General features: G+C 44.9%; 1 protein-coding gene across 1 annotated transcript in view; it reads left to right on the top strand.

The window, feature by feature from the left end:
* Positions 1-20,101, top strand: part of EPN2 (epsin 2) — a 35,303-nt gene extending 15,202 nt beyond the window's left edge. Inside the window, exons 2-9 of the mRNA XM_072983049.2 lie at positions 860-1,635; positions 7,131-7,243; positions 8,188-8,280; positions 8,604-8,760; positions 11,535-11,711; positions 13,053-13,145; positions 14,980-15,195; positions 15,676-20,101. Coding sequence (XP_072839150.2) covers positions 1,041-1,635; positions 7,131-7,243; positions 8,188-8,280; positions 8,604-8,760; positions 11,535-11,711; positions 13,053-13,145; positions 14,980-15,195; positions 15,676-16,028 — 1,797 coding nt within the window. The 5' untranslated portion in view covers positions 860-1,040 and the 3' untranslated portion in view covers positions 16,029-20,101. The remainder of the gene's footprint in view (positions 1-859; positions 1,636-7,130; positions 7,244-8,187; positions 8,281-8,603; positions 8,761-11,534; positions 11,712-13,052; positions 13,146-14,979; positions 15,196-15,675) is intronic.
* The last annotated feature ends 1,056 nt before the right edge of the window (positions 20,102-21,157 follow it).

Raw genomic sequence — 21,157 nt, 5'->3', positions numbered from 1 at the left:
GGCAGACTGACTTGCATGGGCCTTCCATTCCCCAGAATGGCCCAGGAATGATTACAGCTATGCTTTGTACTGAGAAGAGGTGTACCTAGGAAGGCTCTTGGATGCTGTGTCTATGGTAGGACAGGTTGTCCTGAATTGAGGTCTGAGAGCCAATTATTCAACCCTGTGGTCTTCTGGGGACAGCATGGACCACATTCCTTCCTTCATTCATTCATTCAGTTTGCATACCACCCCACAGTTCATACCCTCTCTGGGCAGTTTACAACATGTTAAAAGCATATATAAGTAGAATTATAAATAAATATAATACACACATAAAATCTCTCTCTCTCTCTCTCTCTGTGTAGGCCTGAAACTGCCGTAAAAGGTCAGCTGTGGGTGTCTATAAGTAGCTGTTCTTCTTTTGCTGTGCAAACTCTTTTGCTCTCTCTCTCTCTCTCTCTGTGGGGAGGCTTTGGGGATCTGATGTGCCCCACAGGCAGCCGCAGAGGACTCTATGAGGCCCCAGGGCCACATGTGGCTTACCCCGGTCCTAAATAAATTGTGTGCAAGAGCTTGTAAAGGAAGCCTGACTTCAGCAGAAGTGGTACCAAGCAGTGTTCCGTCCCCTGCTTGGTTTCTTCACACTGTCTTCTAGTTTGAAAACATTTTGCCTGTCTCTTGGTTTCATATGAATAGACAGCTTGTGAAATTGATTTAAAAGGAATACTCTTATTTGTGCTTCATATTTTCTTCCTGTAGTTTTAGAAGAAAAAGTTACCTTTGGTGACAGGACAGGGAAAATACAATGACTTGGGTAACTTTAAACTTGGAAGGGAATGATTAAAATGGCAACTAACAGATTTTTCATCCTTTTCAGGTCAGTTTCCAGTTTCTTTTGTTCCTTTCACAAGAAGAGGAAATGACATTGACGAAACTTGCTCCCAGTTGGTCCCATATACACTGTTTTCATATCATAGAGACTTGCAAGGTATTAAAAACAGTGGCCATTCTCTGAGGGCGTTTTTGAGGATCCTGTCTTGGATTAGGAGAAGACAAAAATGACAACTTCATCCATTAGGCGGCAGATGAAAAACATTGTGAACAATTACTCAGAGGCCGAAATAAAAGTTCGGGAAGCAACCTCAAATGACCCCTGGGGTCCGTCCAGCTCGTTAATGACTGAAATTGCAGATCTAACATACAACGTGGTGGCTTTTTCAGAAATCATGAGCATGATCTGGAAGCGGCTGAATGACCACGGGAAGAACTGGAGGCATGTTTACAAGGCTTTAACACTGTTGGATTACCTGATTAAAACTGGGTCGGAGCGGGTGGCACAGCAATGCAAGGAAAACATCTTTGCAATCCAGACTTTGAAGGATTTTCAGTACATTGACCGGGATGGTAAGGACCAGGGCATCAATGTACGTGAGAAGTCCAAGCAGTTGGTATCTCTCCTGAAGGATGATGAACGGCTCAAGACGGAGAGAGCCCAGGCACTGAAGACCAAAGAGCGTATGGCGCAGGTGGCCACCGGGGTTGGTAGTAACCAGATCACCTTTGGCAGAGGTTCCAGCCAGCCTAATCTCTCCACCAGCTATTCGGAGCAAGAGTACGGCAAGTCTGGAGGCTCTCCAGCATCTTACCATGGGTGTAAGTATACATGGACAGGCTGGATGGATGGAGCCCTGCTTTTTCCACAGCTTTCTGTCTCTTCTCATATGTGGCGGCTGATCAAAGGAAACCTGGGTCTTTGAACCTGTCATTTTGAGGTTTCTGTGTTGAGCAGTCACCATGCGATTTCCGGTTGTAACTCCATTTGTTTTGCTTGTGAAACCTGTGGTATATGCTTTAAATTAAGCTTACACTTTAAAAAAGTTTAAATTTAGTGATTTCATGAGGGTCCGTAGAACTGACGGCAAGATTTTTTAATAGGCAAGTTTCCAGTGTTATATCTTTCCGTGGCATGTCCTCTTACAGATATGCAGTCTCTCTCCCCCCCCCCCCCCAATATCATTAAGTATGTTGTGATGAACAGTGAATATGCACAGAAGCAAACTGGGTGGCCAGAATGGGCAGGGCTCTGGTGAGATCTACAGTCAGAGTTGTCATTAATATTTTTAGTTTTTGTAGGAAGCATATGGACCTACATGCACAATTCTTTGCACATACTAGAAGTAGTTGGCTAGCAGTTTCCTAAAATCTAACGTAAGTGTTTGGTGTTGCCATTCTCTAAAATATTTACAAGTATTCCACCAAAGATGTTTTTCTTGTGAACATCCTGAATGTCACATAAATGCACTTTTATGGATTACTCCCTGCAAATATTTCAGTTTACCAACTTCTGTTGGTCACTCCAACCAGTACTTTTCAGACAGCTATGTAACATCGAAATGTAGTAAATGTGGGAAACAGCTTCGCCTCCATCCAATTCAGAACATCAGAGTTCTGATGTTAGATGAAGTGAGAGGTTGCTAAATCAATGATTTGAAGAGTTCGGGATCTCCTAGACAGCAGGGCAGCCAGTTGCCATTTAATCATTTTGCCTGCCATTCATGTCCTCCCAGGACTTGGCCTTGTCAGGAATTGCCTGCTTTGCTGCAAAATACAGTCATTTTGGATATGGTACTTTGTCCCAAACCTCCCCGGCAATGCACAAGGCCACTTGTAACATGCTCAGCAGGTGGTGGCTAATTGAGGGTAGCGTGTTAAATTGTTGAAAAGCATTGATTTGTTAGTGTTAAAACCTTGGAAGACAGTTACAGAATTGATTTCCCAGTTGTTAATTCATTAACCTTTTACATTCAAAAAGCTCTTACTTCCTAGGAGTGTTTTTCCAAAGCTAACTCGGCCCATGGCCATAATTAACACCTTGTGGCAAAGGATGACACATTCTGTGCTGTGTTGTCCTCAAACCTTCTGTCAGTATAGCTTTATTGGAAAAAGCAGTTCTGGTGCTATATGACGGTAGCGTTTGCTCTCTTACTGTAGTTTTCCTAGCATTTATAATTCTCTCAAGTGTTCCTTTCTGAAGTGGAACCGAGGCTACTGAAATAGGATCTCTAGTAAGGCTGTTAGTCTTTAAGGAAGCCACAGAACCCTTTCCCCCATAAGTGCTCAGTGATTACAGCTTCATAATTACATGTCCCTCAAAATCAGCACTTCCAGCCCTAAATGGCATAACAGAGTCAGCAGGGCTAATGTAACTATTCATGGTTTTTCCCCATGATTCATTATGGGTTCCCATTATTCAGGTTTGGTGTCACAGTGCCTTTAAAAACAAATATATTCTGTATTTCTTTAACTTTGAAAGTCTCCATTTTACATATGGTGTAAAATGAATGTGCTGTTTTTGGAATTGCTTTTTCCAATTTCTTCTCTTTCCTGCAAAGTGTTTTTTTTCACATGTGTTCCAGTAAATTAATAGAGACTGTAGTTTCCATAAAGTAATTCTTGATCTAAGAATTAGAATCTTGAGCTAGCATCTAAGATAAGCAATGTCAGAGATTGTCTCCCCCCACCCCGTATATTCAGTGTTGTAAGTTCATGCCATTGATGTGCTTGTCAGCCTGAATGTTTGTTTTTTGTGGTGTCATATATATTGGTTTAGTTGTTACACAGGGGCGAGGTGGTAAAAACTCCTGAAGGCCTATGTCATATATGAGCCGAACACATTTCTCTTGTTGTGAGGACCTGGGGCCATGTGAGTAATGGTTCCTCTTTCTCTAGAGACAATTGTCATATAATTTTTACTGTAAAAGTGTGGCAGCCTCTTCAGGTAACATCTACCAATCACAAATAGATGAGAGCAAAGCCCTACAGTACCCCAGATGGCTTAAACCAGTGGTTCTTAACCTTTTTTAAAGAAACGCCCCCTTGAGTCATTGAGGAAGTTATCATCGCCCCCCTCCCCGCGGTGATGATATTTATTTATTCATTTATTTAAGACACTTAAATCCAATGACCCCTGAAAACAAAATTCAATTCCAAGAAAATGAAATGCCCCCAAAAGTAACATTTAATGATTTAGTTGCAAGCGAATTTTAAGACGCAATAAGAAATATAAAAAGGGCATAAAAACAAACTACAATGCAGGAAGTAAAAATTTCAAGAGGAAAACTCTGAAACTAAATTAAGATTGGAGGAAAATATATATTCATGCACATTGTAAAAAGGCTGCAGCCATCTTCACAGGTTTGGCTTGCTCCACCGCCCCCCTACCTCCCCCCTTCTGCTCCAGCGTCCCCACACCGCCCCTTTTCATTCTTTGGCCCCCCTGAAAAATGAAATCGCCCCCTGGGGGGCATTATTGCCCACGTTAAGAACCACTGGCTTAAACCAGCGATGGCGAACCTATGGCACGTGTGCCACGGCTGGCACGCAGAGCCCTTTCTGTGGGCACGCGAGCCATAAGTTGCCGGATTGCTACTCTCCCTCTCCGCGCAGCCAAACCTCAGGAGGTAGCTGCAGCCGCAGTGCTGGCACTTCGACAGGCGGTGGGCCAGGATCCAGAGCAGCTGGCACTGGCGGTGGATCCGGAGTGGGGTCTCGAGGCACCTCCATGCCCAGGATTCCCCCTTCCACTGCCACGTCCGGTTCCACCACTGCCACTTCCAGTTCTGCCACCACCCGTTGGTTTTTTTTTTTTTTTTAATATTATTTCAGTTTGGGCACTCAGGCCCAAAAAGTTTTGCCGCCACTGGCTTAAACCTAGGAAAACTATTAGTAAATCTTTAGGGAAACAAACAAAATATGAAGAGCCACTAGTCACAAGGACAGATGGAGGAAGAGAATCTGACTTTCAGTGACAGCTGAAACTTGGGAATGTTGTTTTTTCTTTCTTTCTGTAGACAGAAGCATGCTGCAAAAGCTGGCCAATGGTATTTTTATGTAACAGCAAAAATCCCTCGGTGATTTCCATGTAGCTTGAAAAGCCTTAATCTCTGCATTTCTTAAGGCAGTAAAAAAAAAACTGGGTTTAGGATGTCAAAATTGGCTCTTTTCAGTGCCATCTTGCATAAACATCTGAGTTAACTGTCATGTGTCGGGCTATGGAATAAGAATCTCTTTGTGTTGTTGTATCGCCAAGGCAATACGTGTTATGCTTGAGACTTACACATTGAGCATTTGGTTGCTTAATACACAAATGTCTTGCTAATTCAACAAATTAACCAATTTGGGATGAGGGGAAGTCCACAGAGAAATGCCAGTAGGGGCCTCTTAATGATAACACTGGCTTCTTTCAGCGGTTTTAATTTTGACATGAAATGTAGAAGGTCACGTCTGTGTTTAGATGCAGTTTTGTGTAGCCCCCTGTCCTAAAACTGGAAGGAAACTGCTTTGCTAAAATCTTTATGCCTTGATGTGGGAAAAAAAACACAGCTGTGAATTCTAATCAGAATGGGAAGCAGAAACTTTGAAAGGGCTTCAAGACTGTTGATTACAGAAGGTCGAGATGAGACTTGTTGTGGGATCGGGTGCATATTTATTCAAGCAAGCCTCCCATTGTTCAGTGGGATTTACTTTCTTGTAAGTGGGTAGAGAATTGCACCCTAGTCTGTAGTGAGAACCCTCGACCTTAGCTGAGTTCTGCTCATTGCTGAGTGTAGCAGACTATTACGTTTCGTTTGGGTGCTTGCTGAGGAGCAAGGGTCTCATGCGTTGAAACCTGTCCTCCAGGCTGCTTAATAAATACCCATGAAATCAGAAGATACGAAAGTTGCAGAGTGGAGAAAGGAATAGCCCTTTAGCATGGCCTGCCTGCTGGTCTACTCAGCCAGGCGTTTGTGCATCTAGCCCTGTATTTTCAGCACCAATTGGCAGTGAACCTGCAACTCTTAGCGTGCAACACATGTTTGCTGCTGCTGAGCTGCAGCCTCCCCCCCCCTTTTCCTCTGTGGTATCATGTTATACATCGGTAGGCCTGTTCAATATGATCAGCAGTTCCATCTGCCTTGCATCGTATTATATCATGTAGCTAGTTTTGCGGGTGAATTGAGCGTGGCAGACGTAAGTGCTGCCTATCAGTAGTGTGAATTCATGAGGCAGTTTCGGTGGATTTATGGCTCTCTCTCTCTCTGTCTGTCTCTTTAGCCAGCAGTCTACCGTTTCCACAGTCGCTGTGTAGTTTTTCTGCTTGACTGGTTAAGCAGGTATCACAGTTACTCACCACCATGTCCTCTCCATTTGGGGTCTGCCTCGGCCATAGTATTAAATAGGATGAAATCACCAAACTGACTTCCAGATTTCTCCTTATCAATGTCCTTGTTCTGTTCTTGTTCCATATTTGCATTATTCCTACAAATATCTTATGGCCATTTCCTATTGAAATTTAATATGGAAGTGTGTGTGTGAGAAAGACAGAATGACGGACACATTTTCTTGTGTATTTTTGGCCTGAAACATGCTGTGAGCCTTAGATATATGGAGATTTCTCTGAAGCAAGATATGTGTCCCATTCCATTGCCAGTTCCTTTCTGTTTCTGCGTGGGAAGAGAATGCAAAACAAAGAAATTTATTTTTCGTTCTTCCGAGTGCATTCCTCTGGTAAGCGTTGATCCTTCTGGCTTTCAAGTCTTTTGGCATTTTATCTTAAATGGATAGCATCAGCCTGTAAAGTCTCACAAGATTTTCTTTGGGTCACTGATTCTTGGAACAGAAAGTGAGACTGTCTTTGGAGTTTTGTTTTCCTCCATCCTCCAGTCAGCAGCAGTAAGATATGGTAGCATGGTGCCAGGTTGCTTTTCTCTTTAATGTTTAGAGTATCTTCCTGATTTTGTTGAGTCTGTCGTGATTCTCTTTCGGCAGGGCACTGCTGTGGGCTCTTGTGACACTGCCTTGAATTTGTACTGTATTTGATGTGTTACTCAACCTGTCAGAAAGCAATACAGCTAGCTTATTCTGAGGAGGGTTCCTCTCGGGAAGGAGGTGAATTTGCTAATTGAGGGCATAGCAAGTCTGGAGTCTGTCACAGAAGCGACCAACATGACTTTGACCCAACTCTGGGAGGCAGTGGAAGACAGGAGGGCCTGGCATGCTCTGGTCCATGGGGTCATGAAGAGTCGGACATGACTTAACAACTAAACAACAACATAGTCTGGAGTCAAACGTAGATGCCAATGTTCTGTGTTTTTTTTATTTTACAACAGCTACATCACCCCGAGTGTCTTCAGAGCTGGAGCAGGCGCGACCCCAGACCAGCGGGGAGGAAGAGCTCCAGCTGCAGCTGGCGCTGGCCATGAGCAGGGAAGTCGCAGAACAGGTTGGTTTATCCCTGCTGGATTGTGCAGAGGCAGAGGCTGTGTAGGGGGTTGACAGCTCTTGCCTTATTAAGCAGTTCAAGCCTAGGCGGAGACATGCATGCGCAAGAGGTGGCTCACTGGCTTGGCTGCTGTGGTTGAACGCTCTCCTGACCTGATGGAAAGCAGCAGCAGCAGCCTGTGATAAATGAGGGCCAGTTCCTTTCTGTTCCGAGGTGTCAAGTGAGAAGTGCAACTACCTCACCAATAGAAGGTGTGAACTCTTCATGTGGAAGGGATAAGGGTTAGCCATCGGAGTCTAAAAACAGAACACCACAGCTCTAACAGTGCCGGTCAGTTTTTCCCCATTCTGCATGCTAAAGTATATGTTGTGAGGGTGGCAAGCCAGTTATCCTCAGAAAGAAAAAATGATGTGAGTGAAAGACTGGCATTCCGCCCACAAATTAGTGGAAGCTTTGAGCAAAAATGTAAAGAGGGAGAAACCGAATGCAGACTACACATTTTGTGAAGGGCTAGGAAGGAGCTTTCTTAGAGGTGGGACCCACACAACGAATGCTCCCCTCCCCTGCCCAAAAGGTCTTTTCTATCTTTTCTTCTAGTCCTACTTCCCAGGAGAGCATTTCACGAATGTTTTGGTTATACTCTTGTTCTTTGGTTAATATAGTCTTTGTTAGCAAACTGGTTTTCACATACTGGCAAGTTTTGTTTAGGCTTATTTTGTCTTAGAGCAAGTGTACCGCTTTAGAGTAATTGCTCAATAGTTTTTAAATCCGTATTTTCTAAATGACATTGTCTTCCCTCTGGGGGTGAAAAATCTGTAGTCATTTCATGTTCTGTTGGCTGATCGTTTTTTGTTGTTGGTTTTTTTCATTTTTTTTGTATTTTGGCCTGGATTATTACTATTAATAAATGGCTCATTTCCTTCTCCCCCACAACTTTTCTGTAGGAAGAGCGCCTTCGTCGTGGGGATGATTTGAGACTACAGATGGCTTTGGAGGAAAGTCGCAGAGATACTGTTAAAGTTCCCAAAAAGAAAGAGGTAGGTCTTGGTCAGTGAAAACATTCCCAGTCATTACAAGGGCATAGTGAAGAGATGATCCCATTTCACAGGACCCTGCCAATTTCATGTGTCTGGATGTCGGTGTTTACACAGGATAGCATTTGGCCATAGAAATTTCTTCCACGGAAGGTCGAAATCCTGAACACACAGATCAAGGGCCTGTGAGAGAAAGAAGTGATGCATTTTCTTCTCTTGCAAACTTTTCTCTCTTTAAAAGGGGAGAATGGGAAGGAAAAAAAATGCTTTGTCGACACTTGGTGTGTATGTGCAGTGCTTAAATGGAGATTCTTGCTCATCCACAGCACACAGCTCTGTTGGATCTCATGGATGCGTTGCCTGCCTCAGCGTCGGTTCCCCAGAAGAAAGCGCCTTGGGGCCCCTCAAGTGCAGCGGACCAAACAGACCCTTGGGGGGGTCCAGCTGGCAGCAGGACAACCTCGGACCCGTGGCAATCGTTTGGTAAGAATATGGAAAACTGTAAATGTGGCAGTGATGGTCTGTTGTCCCTCGTTCTAGTCTTCCTCCCCAAGGTCAGAGTGCTGAATGCATCTCTCCCCACCCCTGCCCCACGTTCAAGTCATAGTCATAGGTTTTCCCCAAGAGTAAAGGCTTTCCCTCAACGTGAAGGATCTTTTTTTTTTGCCTTCCAGAGGGATGAGGGAAGTGGTAGGCAGCCATTTTATAGTCGGCAGTAACAAAAGCAACAAAGAGGCATATGGCATTTTAGAGAGGAATGATTTGTTTTTTATTGGGTAATCTTTTTTTGAACTGCAGCCCACTTCATCAGATGCAATAAAATGTATTAGCCTTTATGATAGCACAAAACTCTGCAGTCGTAGTAGTAGTTGTTATTGATCTGTTCTCAGTCATCCCAGAGTGTAGGGCACGTCATAATGGGCTCAAGTTACAGGAAGCCAGATTTTGGTTGAATATCAGTTAAAACGCAAGCCCATCCTCAACAGAAGCACAGAGTGGCCCCTTAGATTTCTGCTACCTTCCTGTGGCGCATGGCGCATGTTGGAGTTGTTCTTCAGATGACTAACGTTGTCTTCCAGAGTCTTTGCTGTGTTTGCCTCCTGAATCACGCTTGTAAGATAGGTCATTATTTTTTGCTCTTGACATTCTGGAACTGGAACTTATTCAGATGCTGTGTGTAGAGCATCTAAATAATGGCTGGCGTTGCCGTCGCTTAGAAGCCACATTTTTCAGTGCTCCCCTTGCTTGCCATCAGCATTTCTCTGGGGGATTGTACTAACATTATACATCTTAACAACGTAATTAAAAATATATATTCAATCCTGTTTCTCTTGGGTAGTGATAGGTCTTAATTGTTCCGTGCTTGCAGCAGCTCGTCCTTTATTGTCAACAGTAAAAGGGAGGCATTGGGGAATCCAAGCGAAGGATGATTGTTCTTGGCCTGTAAAGATTCTCTTGTCAGTTTCGATTCTCGATACAGGAAAGCAAAATCCGTGGTCCCAAATGCAAGCAGGAACTTGTCACTTCGCACCCTAGCTACAGCTTCGGTGTTTTCCCCGTCACTGGCTTTCGGCGCTCATTAGCATCAGTGATAACAGTCCCTTGTTCTAATTTGCCAGCTACTTGGCTCCAGAGGATAGTTTTGTGGGGGTGGAGGCGAGGAATAGATTTATATCTCTGAACAACAGTGTTAAAAAAGAAGAAGAAGAAGAAGGGAAAAAAGAGTGACTCAGAGCAGAACAGAGAGTAAGTCTTGGTTTGCTGGACTGACATTTCGGTATAAATAAGGGGCTGCTTAGAGGAAGGTGTCGGTCCTAAATGGCTTTAGTTTCTACGTCCGCCCTGCTTTTGTTATCTGTCTCATGAAAAGGGTGACTGTTTGAGAAGCTTCCACTTGTGGCAGCCCCGGGCCATTAGCATTTCTTGCATGGGATCATTGATAAAACACAGGAGGAGGAGGAGGAAATGGGAATGCTGAGGACAGAATTCCCTGTGTTCTCCTAAAAGCTCTTCGGCGTTTCCTGTCTTTTGCAAAGGGCGGGAGCTGGAACAAAACCCTGCCACCTGTTAATGAGCGTCGCTGATGATTTTGCAGTTCAGAAATCTAGCCTGTGTTTTTCAGCCATGTGCCTGAAAGAGGGTAAAGAGAGGAAGAAAGAGGGATAAAATTACAGCAGCAGGATGGGATTTTAAGATACTCTTGATGGTCTTCATCTTGTTTTGGTTTTTTGGTACAGGCAATCAGAACCAAGTTTGTAGAAGTGCTTATTTATTGTTTTAACTGTTGGTGATTTCAGTTACACTTTTGGTTCGCTGTGGGAAGTCTTTGTTAACCGTGAGCTGCTTTTGTCTTGGATCACAGAGTTTTGAGTTTTATCCTGGTTGAGGTGCAAAGCTTATGGGCCTAACTGAGGAAGGGGATTCGTAATTGGAAAAGCTCAGGGTGAAATTGATCTGTTGGCTACCCCACAAGACACTTTTCTGTTTTGTTACACTGAAACAGACTAAGACAGATTCCTTTCTGGGGTGATCTTGGATCATCAGAGACCAAAACAAAACACTCTTTTTGTGACTTTGTAGCTGGTACTCTTTGACTAACAGTGCTTGTTTCCTTTTTGCCCTCTCCAAGACACCTCATGGCAGCCAGTGATAACTGTGGAAGAACTGACCTCTGAACAGAGTACAGTGGTGCCTCGCTTAACGATGATAATCCGTTCCAGGAAAATCGCTGTTAAGTGAAAACATCGTAAAGCAAAATTAAAAAGCCCATTGAAACGCATTGAAAATCCTTCAATGCATTCCAGTGGGCTGAAAACTCACCGTCCAGCAAAGATCCTCCATACGGCGGCCATTTTCGGTGCCTGTATAGCGAGGAATCCATCCCTATGCACAGTGGGGAGCCATTTTAAGCACCCGGTGGCCATTTTGAAAACGCGACGATCAGCTGTTTTTGATAGTCATAAAGCGAAAATCGGTTTGCAAAGTAGGGAACCGATCATCGCTAAGCGAAATTCCCCCATTTAAAACATCATTTTGCGATCGCAAAAACATTGTTGTAAAGCGGATTTGTCGTAATGTGGGGCAATTGTTAAGCAGGGCATGACTGTATCCATGGATAAATCGTCTGTGTTGTACCTTCCTTGAGGCTGTGGGCTGTCCAGAGAGCCTTGGCTTGTTGGATGCCGAGCAAATGCAATAAATGAGGAGGAAACAAAGGTCGGGCGCCTCACTGGGGATTCTGTTTCCTTTGTCTGCAGGTGCCAAACCAGCAGCCTCTGTTGATCCATGGGGAGGCCCAACAGCCTCATCTGTTGCCCAGCCTCCCCCAAAGAACATAGACCCCTGGGCTCCCTCACAGCCACCCTCTGTGGCAACAAAAGACCCCTGTGACCCTTGGGGACCAGCACCAGCCAACAAGCCTATTGCTGCTTCAGGTAAGTGACGTGCTACCTGCTCATCCTCCTAGGGAACTCTGCCTTAGTATAACTCAGGCCTTAACTCAGTCTGGACACTGACACAGTTGCTGGTGATTATTTCATTCCGCCACCCCCTTGGGAGATTATTGACCATTACAGTGGATTTTTGACACTCTTAAGAATGCAGTGTATCCCACCAGCATTTTGCAAGACAGGTGCTTTAAAAAAAACACACCCCAGTTTATTGGTCTTCACTCTTTTGGCAAAAGGAAAGCATGGATTCTGATGGTCATATTGTTGCTATGATGATGGGACTTTTAAAACCCTCCTTCAGTAAGTGACCTCCGTGGTCACTTACTGAAGGATACCCTCTTAATCTGTGAAGAGCAGTGTCCTGATCAAGATGGTGAGCGGTGACACACAAGGAAGAAATGAGCAGGAATTAAAAATCAAGATATGAATTATTCACAGAAGCCATGTCTCTACCTTTTGGGAATATGAAGAAGTTTCATTGCATTGCTTTTAGCACAGATTACGACTAGATAGCCAAGCATAGATGTCGGCAGCTGCTAGACTGCGACGGATCTTCTCCCCTGAGAGTGCGTAGCACATTCCAGATGGGAAGTGCCACCTCCAGCGTGTTTTGCTTGTCTGTCCTAACAGTTTCTAGAAGAGATAAGCCTAGAAAATTCACGCCTTGTAGCTTCTGCTTTGGGACTCCGTCTAGGATCTGTAGTTGCTGCCTGGAGAACCTTTGTCCAGTGGGAGCATTTACAGGGACGAAGCCCCTAGCACAAGGAGACCAACGCTTCTCCTTGCTTTTATTTTGTCTTTCGGATCTGCAACTCATTGCTAATAAATCTATTATTCCATCACACACAGGTGACCTGAGTTCTGATTATCTGTGTGGTTACCTGGTTGGCAGCATGTCTATTGAGTCTTTTCAGTGTCTCAGTTACTGGCTTGATTTTAGTGCCTTCTTGAGTTGTATGAGTTCTGTTTAAAGCAAAATTGCAGGTATGTCTGGCACGCAAGAAAGAGAGAGACCAGCGAATTGTGAAAGATTTAAATACAGACGCAGTGCTGAAGCTGAGTCATGTTTAACTGTGTAAGCTTCTTTGAGCCCAAGACGGAAAGGCAGGGTCTAAGCAAAATGAATTAGCATGTCTTCCAGTGGGGACTGATTTCTCTGTTTGTGGTGATTCTGACTTGCTGTTTCTGATTCTTATAAGAATATATCAGCCTCTGGAAGGACTGAAAAGAAGTGACTTCCTCTCTTGTAGACAATGTCCTTGTAGACAATGTGCAACAGTTTTTCTGAAGATGCTAATTGCAAGGGCTTACGGTTCTTCCCTGCAGGTAGCAAATCTTTCGACCTTTTCAGCAATTTGAATGGAGCGATTAAAGATGATTTTTCTGAATTCGACAGCCTTCGAACTGCTAAGAAGCAAGGTATGTGTGAAATAAGCATTAGATATATATTTACAAAGGCTGTTGAGCCTCATAATTTTGCATCACCTTCCTGCTCCCTCCCAGAAAGTGTTTAAAAGATGAGGCAGGTAAATTGTTAAGGTGCTGACACATCCATAAGTGGGGGAGAGGGGGTGCTAGGAGGGAAGCTTAAGGGTTTATTTTCTGAGTGGTGTTTTGAACTACTTGTTCTTTGGTAGTTTTAATCAGGATGTATCCTCTACGTTGTCAATCCAAAGGCTTGAGGACACTTGAAATCATTGCAGTAACTTCAGCTGAATGTAAATTGGCCAAAGGTTGCGGCAGAAGAAATTCCGCTTGCTTTCACCAGATGGGGATTTTAGAGTTAGGATTTTTAGAGTTCGGACTGAATGATACTCTTCACCTGGCACCACTCAGGTGCCCTTGAGAGAGACAGGATTCCTGATAAGCCCAATGCTATGTGCGGTTCCAGCTCATCTCAGTGGCACTGATCTGAGGTTCCCAGTAGATTCATTGTGGACCTCTCCTTTCGGGGAGTGGGAGCTGTTTATCTTTTGCAACTGCTGACCCATGGGATTTAGCTGGAATGGTTTCCCACCCGTTTTTCCACTGGCAAGATTTTCCAGTGCGCAGCGGCCTCTGGTGCCACTGCCTGTCCGTATGCAGCATGTATAGCCAAGTGGCACCAGCAAACCCCCAAGTTTATCAAACAGAGCAAAATCTTTCCCATTTCCTTCTTGTCCAAACCTTTCTAGCAGGTGAGAGTTGTGGGGTCTGAGAGTTGTGTGTGTCGAAATGGGGTTTAGATACGGCGTGGTCTGCCTCTGAACTGTTTCCCCTTCCTTTTGAAACAAGAGCTGCAAAGCCGGCCATCTTTCAGAAGCGAATTCATATCATTTGATCACAGCAAAATGAATGAAGATATGATCGTTGGGCTCCTGAAAAAAGAAAAAGAATAAAGGGAAAAACACACCCTTGCCTTTCACCCTATGTACATTTATATTTGCGCACGAACCGTAGTTCGGCCCGGTTTGGCATAGCGACTGCACAGGTGTTCCCTGGGCACTGTGTGCTTCCTTCCCCTCCTGCCTCCACTGGCAGTCGCCCACTCAAACGAGGAGGTGGGGCAGGGAAGCCATGCACTGCTGCCTCTGAGCGGGTGATCAGCTGAGGAGGCAGGGCAGGGAAGTGAACAACGCCCGTGGGATACCTGTGTGGGCGCTGGGCCGAACTGCTCTTCTGTTGTGCACTTTGATGAAACAGTTTGTCTGATCTGGCCCAAAGTGGCTCCACTTCTCCATGGGGCCTGGTTCTGAATGCAGATGTTTAGAATAGCAGGAGAATAGGCATGGGTCAAAATCTGATGCTTCTGAATGTCTTCTCCATAGAGACAATTAACCCGTGTCTGTACCCAACAGCACTCTAAAGAAGGACATGAAAGGTCAGTTTGTAGAAACTTTCTATTACCTTACCCTTTAAATGCCATGATAGGGCCCTGAGGTACTTCTCCAGGATGCGTAGGATGAGTCATGTTCCACCTCCTTCCAGTGGCAGCGACACTTTAATTTGGGCCCATCACATGAAACGATGTGGAGGGGGGTGGGTGGGATTAAGAAATCCCAGCATCACCCAGATCTAAGGCTGTCTAGGTCGAAAGCATTCATTTATCACCATCTTTTTGTCAGGAGTACACTTTTACTCCACTGGGCTCCAATGCATACCTACTTAGAACTGCACTAAAACAGGGGAATGAATAGGAAGTCGTACTATGTCTAAGCAAGTAATTTGACACAAAAAGAACTTTTTAAAAAGGGGCAATCATGTTTCGTTTCAGCTGATTCAGGTTCCACGTTGTCGGCACACAACAGCGGCTCAACCAGCCCAGACCTCTTCGAGTCTCAGCCTGCCAGTTTGGTGTCAAGTAAGCAGAGCGCGGCACGGAAAACGCCCGAGTCTTTCCTGGGCCCCAACGCCGCTCTGGTGAACCTGGATTCTTTGGTATCCAAGCCGCCTCCATCCGCCCCTTCGCTGAACCCGTTCTTAGCTCCAGGTACCTCTTGCTGTGGAAAGGGAATGCTCGGTGGCTTTGAATGGGGACAGGCGACTCTTTAAATCACAGAGAGGGGGACATGAATTTGCCTTTTGGGTTAGGCCAGTGGGCTTCTGTCTCATCTATTTTGAGTGCCTCACCTCCTCTGGATTCCCCAAGAAATGTTTCATGCCCAGAAGGAGCAGCAGGTGCTTTGACTTTGGTCAGAGTGCTGTTAACACCCTGGTTAGCATGAGCAACATACAAAAAGGAAAAGAAAAGAAGGGACTGCTATTTAGTTGGCCTCCTGCCCTCTCCTCTTCGCTGCAAATTACTGGCTACTGAGTGAACAAGGTGTGGGGCTAGAGAAGCCTTTGTTTTGAGAGGGGCTTGATACAGAGTACCTGCTTCGTGCTTGTGTTGATGTTTTTCCTTCAGATGGGAAGCACTTATAGACCAGACTCTCTCTCTCTCTCTCTCTCTCTCTCATCCTACCACTAGGGACGGTAGCAGCTCCTTCATCCACTCCAGCTGCAGTCAACCCCTTCCAAGTCAACCAGCCTCAACCCCTCACTCTCAATCAGATGCGGTCGAGTCCCGTCATGGGAAGCAGCCCGTCCTTCAGCGCCCTGCCAGCTGTGGGCATGGAGCCCGTACCTCTGCCTTCTGTGGCCCCCGTGGCGATGGCCGTGGCCCCCATGCCAGCCATGGGCACAGTGGCGTCTCTTGCCAGAATGGGACCCCCGGGGATGAGCGTGGGCCTCGTCGGGCCAGTGGTGCAGCCGCTTCACAGCGCCGGAATCGCCCCCTCGGCCTCCCAGGCTGCAAATGCCACTAACCCCTTCCTGCTATAAAAAAAAGCCCCCAGTGGGTGGAACTTGAGTTGTGGAAAGGTTTGCAGAACTGAGCCAAGCGTCAAAGGCTGGCTTGGGTTCAGCCATGCGTGCAAGAAGACTCGGGGAGATGTAGGTGTGTGCAGTTTGTCTTGTGGAAGAGCTTCAGTCATGGCTCGCCATTTAATCTCAGCCTTGCATTTTCTGCATAAGGTACTTTTCACGGTGGGGCTTGTGAACACACAGCATAAAACGTTCAGACTTAGTCACCAATGTCAGGTTTCTTTTCCCTTTCTGCCCCCACCCCCACCCCAACCCCCAGTCCTCTCGACAACCTCCATTCTTCTTCTTCTTTTTTGTTAAAACATTTCAGTGTTATAGGAAAAAACAGGCCCTTTAAAATAGTCTCCTTCCCTTTTATTTTGTATAAGCTACGACCCAAACACGTCTGAACCTGTTGCTTGTAAAGAATAGATTGGAAACTCAGAAGTGCTAGTGAATGTGTTTGCACATAAACCATATACTCTTTTTAGACTGTTGGTTCACCCATAGTCCTTATACATCTTAGGAGGGGAGGAGGAAAAAGGAAGGAGAATTCGGGGTGCACAGAAATGATGTATAAATATATATTACATATTTTCCTTGCACATGAAAATGTAGTTCAAAACTGGACCCTTTTCTCCCCCTGCCATCGGGAGAGGAAGGTTGGAGTCTGTGCAAAAGGCAAGCTTTTTTAATGGTCGTTGTTGAAATCCAACAGGTGTGTGCTGTTTGTATGAAGTCTTGAATTTCCGTCTTTCCAAGGACTTGTCAAACACTTCTGTCTGAACGGCCCTTAATGCTGTCCTGGTGTCCAGGAGTGTTTCTGCTCTGTGCTTGTCCGGTAGTGACTTCATTTGGAAATTGCAGTGTGCGTGTATGTATGTTTTCGTCGTCGTTCTTTCTTGACTCGAGATGCAAGTTTAAAAGGGGTCGAAGGAGGGAGACAGTGGGGCAGGAGTGAATTCCGTTTCATTGGGGCAAGCCGGGGAACTGGTTCGGGATGAACCTGGCTATTGTTATGCAGTCATTCTTACACACTTTTGCACTTTTTAAAAGAAATACCATTTGGGATTTGTGTTGGAAGGCCTGGCTCAGTTTTCCTCTAGCCATTCTTCATAATGTCATTCTTATTTAACAGTCCATTGCTTTGGTAGACTGACCAGGTCTAGCTATGAAATTGAGTGACTGTGGCTTTTTTTCTTTTTCTTTTAAGGAGCCAGTGCCCTATTATTGTATGTATGTATGTATGTATATATATCTATTTTAGCTCATGGTTTCCGTAAAGAGTCTTTAAAAGGGAATATTGATGCACCATTTGCTTTTGAACAAAGAATTTAATGAAGATTTTAAAACTCCTGTGGTAAAACTGCCGAGTGGAACATGAACGTCAAATGATGTTTAAAAGGAAAACACTACAGTTGCCTTTTCTCCTATCCTGTTTTATGATGTTTCCTCCCCGTCCTGAATGGAAAGATTCTGGGAAGACTTTTAGACATAGAAGATCATGAAAGAAGCTACTTTTGTCCTGTAAAACTTCAGGAAACTCCTAAAGAACACTGTTGTATGAATGTTAATTTTAATCAACTAAATTCTTTTTAACTAAAGATGCAGTCTGTGCTAATAACCAGCTCTGTTTACAGTCTTCTTATAACTTTGTGTCCTCAGCCTCCTCTACGCCGTTAAGCCATACTCAGGTTTCAGTCATGGTCGTCTCTTTGGGAATCTTGCTTTCTTTTAAAAATGGCAAATGCAGACGAGAACGTGACTTCCGGGTGTGCGAAACACCCCCAAACCGCACAGCTGAGTTGGGGGTAACTCTTGTTTTTATGAACGGTTTGTGTTCACTTGGGCAGCTGAGGTTGTGTGGTCTTTTCTCTGATTCTTTAAGGGGGGGAAACAAACAAACACCCAATTCTGGAATTTTTGCTTTTTGGTGCTTGGATGGGATCTCTGGTACCAGGTCAGCACATTGAGCTACCTTGGATTGCAAGGCTTTTCCATCTGTGGGATACTCTGTGGAGGATCAGAGCAGTGTCCCAGTTGCTGGTGAGCTGTGCAGTCTTCAGGGGCTGTGTGTCGTATAGAAACGCCAGTGATGGTAAAAGATGGGAAGGTCTCCCTCCTGCTTTCTCCTTCCTGAACTTCAGTGGTGGATCATTTTGCTGCTCCAGATGTTTTGGCTTTCTCCTGGTTCCACAACACATCGCAGCAAATGTCCCTTCCGCTAGGAGGGAGTTGGTTCTAAACTTCTGGATAGCCAACAATCTCTTGCCCTTGGTTGAGATTTGTCCTTTGTTTTCCCCCTCCTGCCCTCAGCTGTCCTGGAAAATTCCTTGGCTCTGAGAGCAGTGTGCAGCACGTAGGAGGAGGCAAGCCGCTTTTGACTCATGGTGGTGTATTTCCTGCTGGATGAATCTGCTTTTCAGGGGGCGCGGGGCAGGCAGAATTAGTCCAAATGCAGCACACGATAGACCCATAGGATGCACGTCGGATCTTCCGTAGGGAACAAAAAACTCTAAAAATAGTGTAGCAGCCGTATTCCAGGTGTTTTCTCCCAAAAGTGATTCTTCCAGTCAATAAATGTGTTTATTACCTCTCATTTCTTCTGTGCACACCAACAGATCACTTCCAAACCAGGCGATTAATGTTTTTGAAAAGCAGAATATTTCAAAATAGTCTTACTGACCAAATGAACCAAAGTTGTTTTTTTTTAAATGTTATCCTTGTACATTTTTTCAGCCCACAAAACAGTGGTGACCTTACTTCAATTTGCTGCTAAGGAAATAAGGTGTGGATCGGGAAGCAAAGAGCTTATAAGAAGAATCTCGCATGTTCTGTCAGAATGCCACCACAATACCCTGGGGATACTCCCGGAGGCATAGATTTGGGCTTAGTTTCTGCCTTTCTGCAGCACAACTTGTTAGACGTTTCTTGTAGGATTTCCTTGATGTCAGTGGCTTAGGAGTAAGGAACCTGTTAGATGGATTCCTCGCATCTTTGGGAATTCTAGTTTTTGGTTCATTATTCACGCCCTATGCAGGGGAAGCTGCTTTTCAAACTGGCGAGTTTCAGAAGGTGTTTATCATACGACTTATTACTGTGGGAAGCAGACAAGTTAAATCACCTTCTGTGCAGAAGGAGCACTGCTACACGCTCCCCTCCGTGAAGGAAGCCCTTCATGTCCCAGCCAGGCTTAAGTCACGGCTGCCGGCTGCGGAGTTTTGGCTCTAAACGGATTTTGCTCTCGGTTGATTTAAATTTTCAATCGTCAGTGAAAGATAAATTTGAAAGAAAGATTTTTTTAAAAAAAACCCAAATATCTCCCACTTAAAGTTTAGATATTTCCTATGCAAGAAAGAATTCAGAATAAGAATTTTTTTTATCTGTTTATTTTTAAATCCCCACTTCAAAAGAGTTAGCCTGGCTATGGTTGCTTCGGCATCCTTTGGAAATTTGTTTAGGCAGGAAGTGGATTCCCTCTGAAGGAAGAGACACAGGATCTGGTGACCTTTTATCAGTCTCGATTGTGGGAGAGTTGGTGTTCCATTTATAGCAAGCTGGATATATGCAAGGCGCGTGCGTGTATGCATGCGTACATGGATCTGTGTGTGTGCCCAGGCTAGCACATTTCCAGAGGGACATCTGCCTATACTAACCCCTCGACTGAACAGTAAACCTTTTCTGGAAGTACCCCACTCCTGGGAAAAAAAAACAATTAACAATACCAGCCATTTTCTCTTGAGGATGCTGCCCTTAGATGGTCTGTTTCGGTTTCCAAGGCAGATCTCTTAAAACATGCCACCATCCAAAGCGCACAAACACACACCCCTTTTCTAGTCTCCGCGTTATTTTCTTACATACTGGGAGCAGGTGACATCTGACAGAATCTGTGCTATTGAGCTTCTATTGTATGGATATAATTTATCACGTCTGCGGTCGTGCTGTAAAGTTCTGTATCTGTGCCCTCCCCTCCCCCTTGTCACGGAAATGTGGTCGGTGGACCTGAGAAAGGTGGGTCTTTTGCCCAAATAAAGTGTCTTGTCAGAATTAAACATGCATTGCTTATATTTGGGGCTACTGTGGATTTTCAGATGCCGGATAGAATGCTCTCTGTGTATTTGTGGAGAGAAAGATCTCACTGGGAGTCTGCACCTCAGCTCTTCTTAACGCAGGGCATTGGGATGCATGCAACTTTTCGGTTAGGAAGGGACTTATCCCTTCTCACTCTTTCCTGCCCTGAGGGGACTTGCAGTGTGGCAGTGAATGTGGGGTGGGGGAGAGAAAGTGCAAGGCAAGAATCCAGATCAAAAGCAGATCTGACAGAGAGTGGTCCCATTTTCTCTTGAAGGCCTCCAGGGTTGGACTGCTCACCCCCTCCCCTTGAGGTCATGGGTTCCCTTGTTGTACTGCTCTAACAGTTAAGACGTTTTGCTTGATAATTCATTTGAAATCTAGCTTGAGCCCACTACTACAATGATCAAGAACAGATCCTGCCCCCCTTCTCTATGTGGCTACCCTTCAGGTCTTTGAAAAGTGCCATCCTCTCTCTTCCCCTCCGTCATCTTTTCTCAAGGCTAAACCTGCCCAGTTCTTTCAGTCTTTCCTCCGAGGGCTTGGTTTCCAGTCCCCCCATCGTCCTAGTCGCCCTCCTCTGAACTTATTCCAATATATCAGCATCCTTCTTGGAGTGTGGTTTCCAGAACTGGCAGACAGCTTCATGCACTTCAGTGTACTGAGGGAATGACACTTTTAAGTGGATAGACTTGGTGCCTCTGCAGGAACGTTACTGCATGCACGCATGCTCTTTTCTTGTTACCAGAACACCGTTGGCTTTAGTCCCTTCTCCGTGATTAATTTTGCATCAGGTTTTTTTCCCAGTTCCTGCAATGAATTGATGATCAAGCCATCTGCTCCTATGCCTGACAAAACCATCAAATCTGGATATCACCCCCCCCCCTCCGCCGGCAGGTTCTGACTCTTCCTGTTCTCACGGAGGAACACTTTGTTGCCTGAGTTCTCAACACAATTTGTTTTTGAAGTTTTATTTTTAGGCATTACTGCTGTTGCAGAAATTTCTTTGTTTTTTCCCTACCCTTCTTTTTGTTTAA

This window comes from Pogona vitticeps, chromosome 13 (genome assembly GCF_051106095.1).
Source record: "Pogona vitticeps strain Pit_001003342236 chromosome 13, PviZW2.1, whole genome shotgun sequence".
Lineage (NCBI taxonomy): Eukaryota > Metazoa > Chordata > Lepidosauria > Squamata > Agamidae > Pogona > Pogona vitticeps.
Note: the sequence above shows the minus strand (reverse complement) of the source record. Positions and strands in the feature narration are given on the sequence as shown.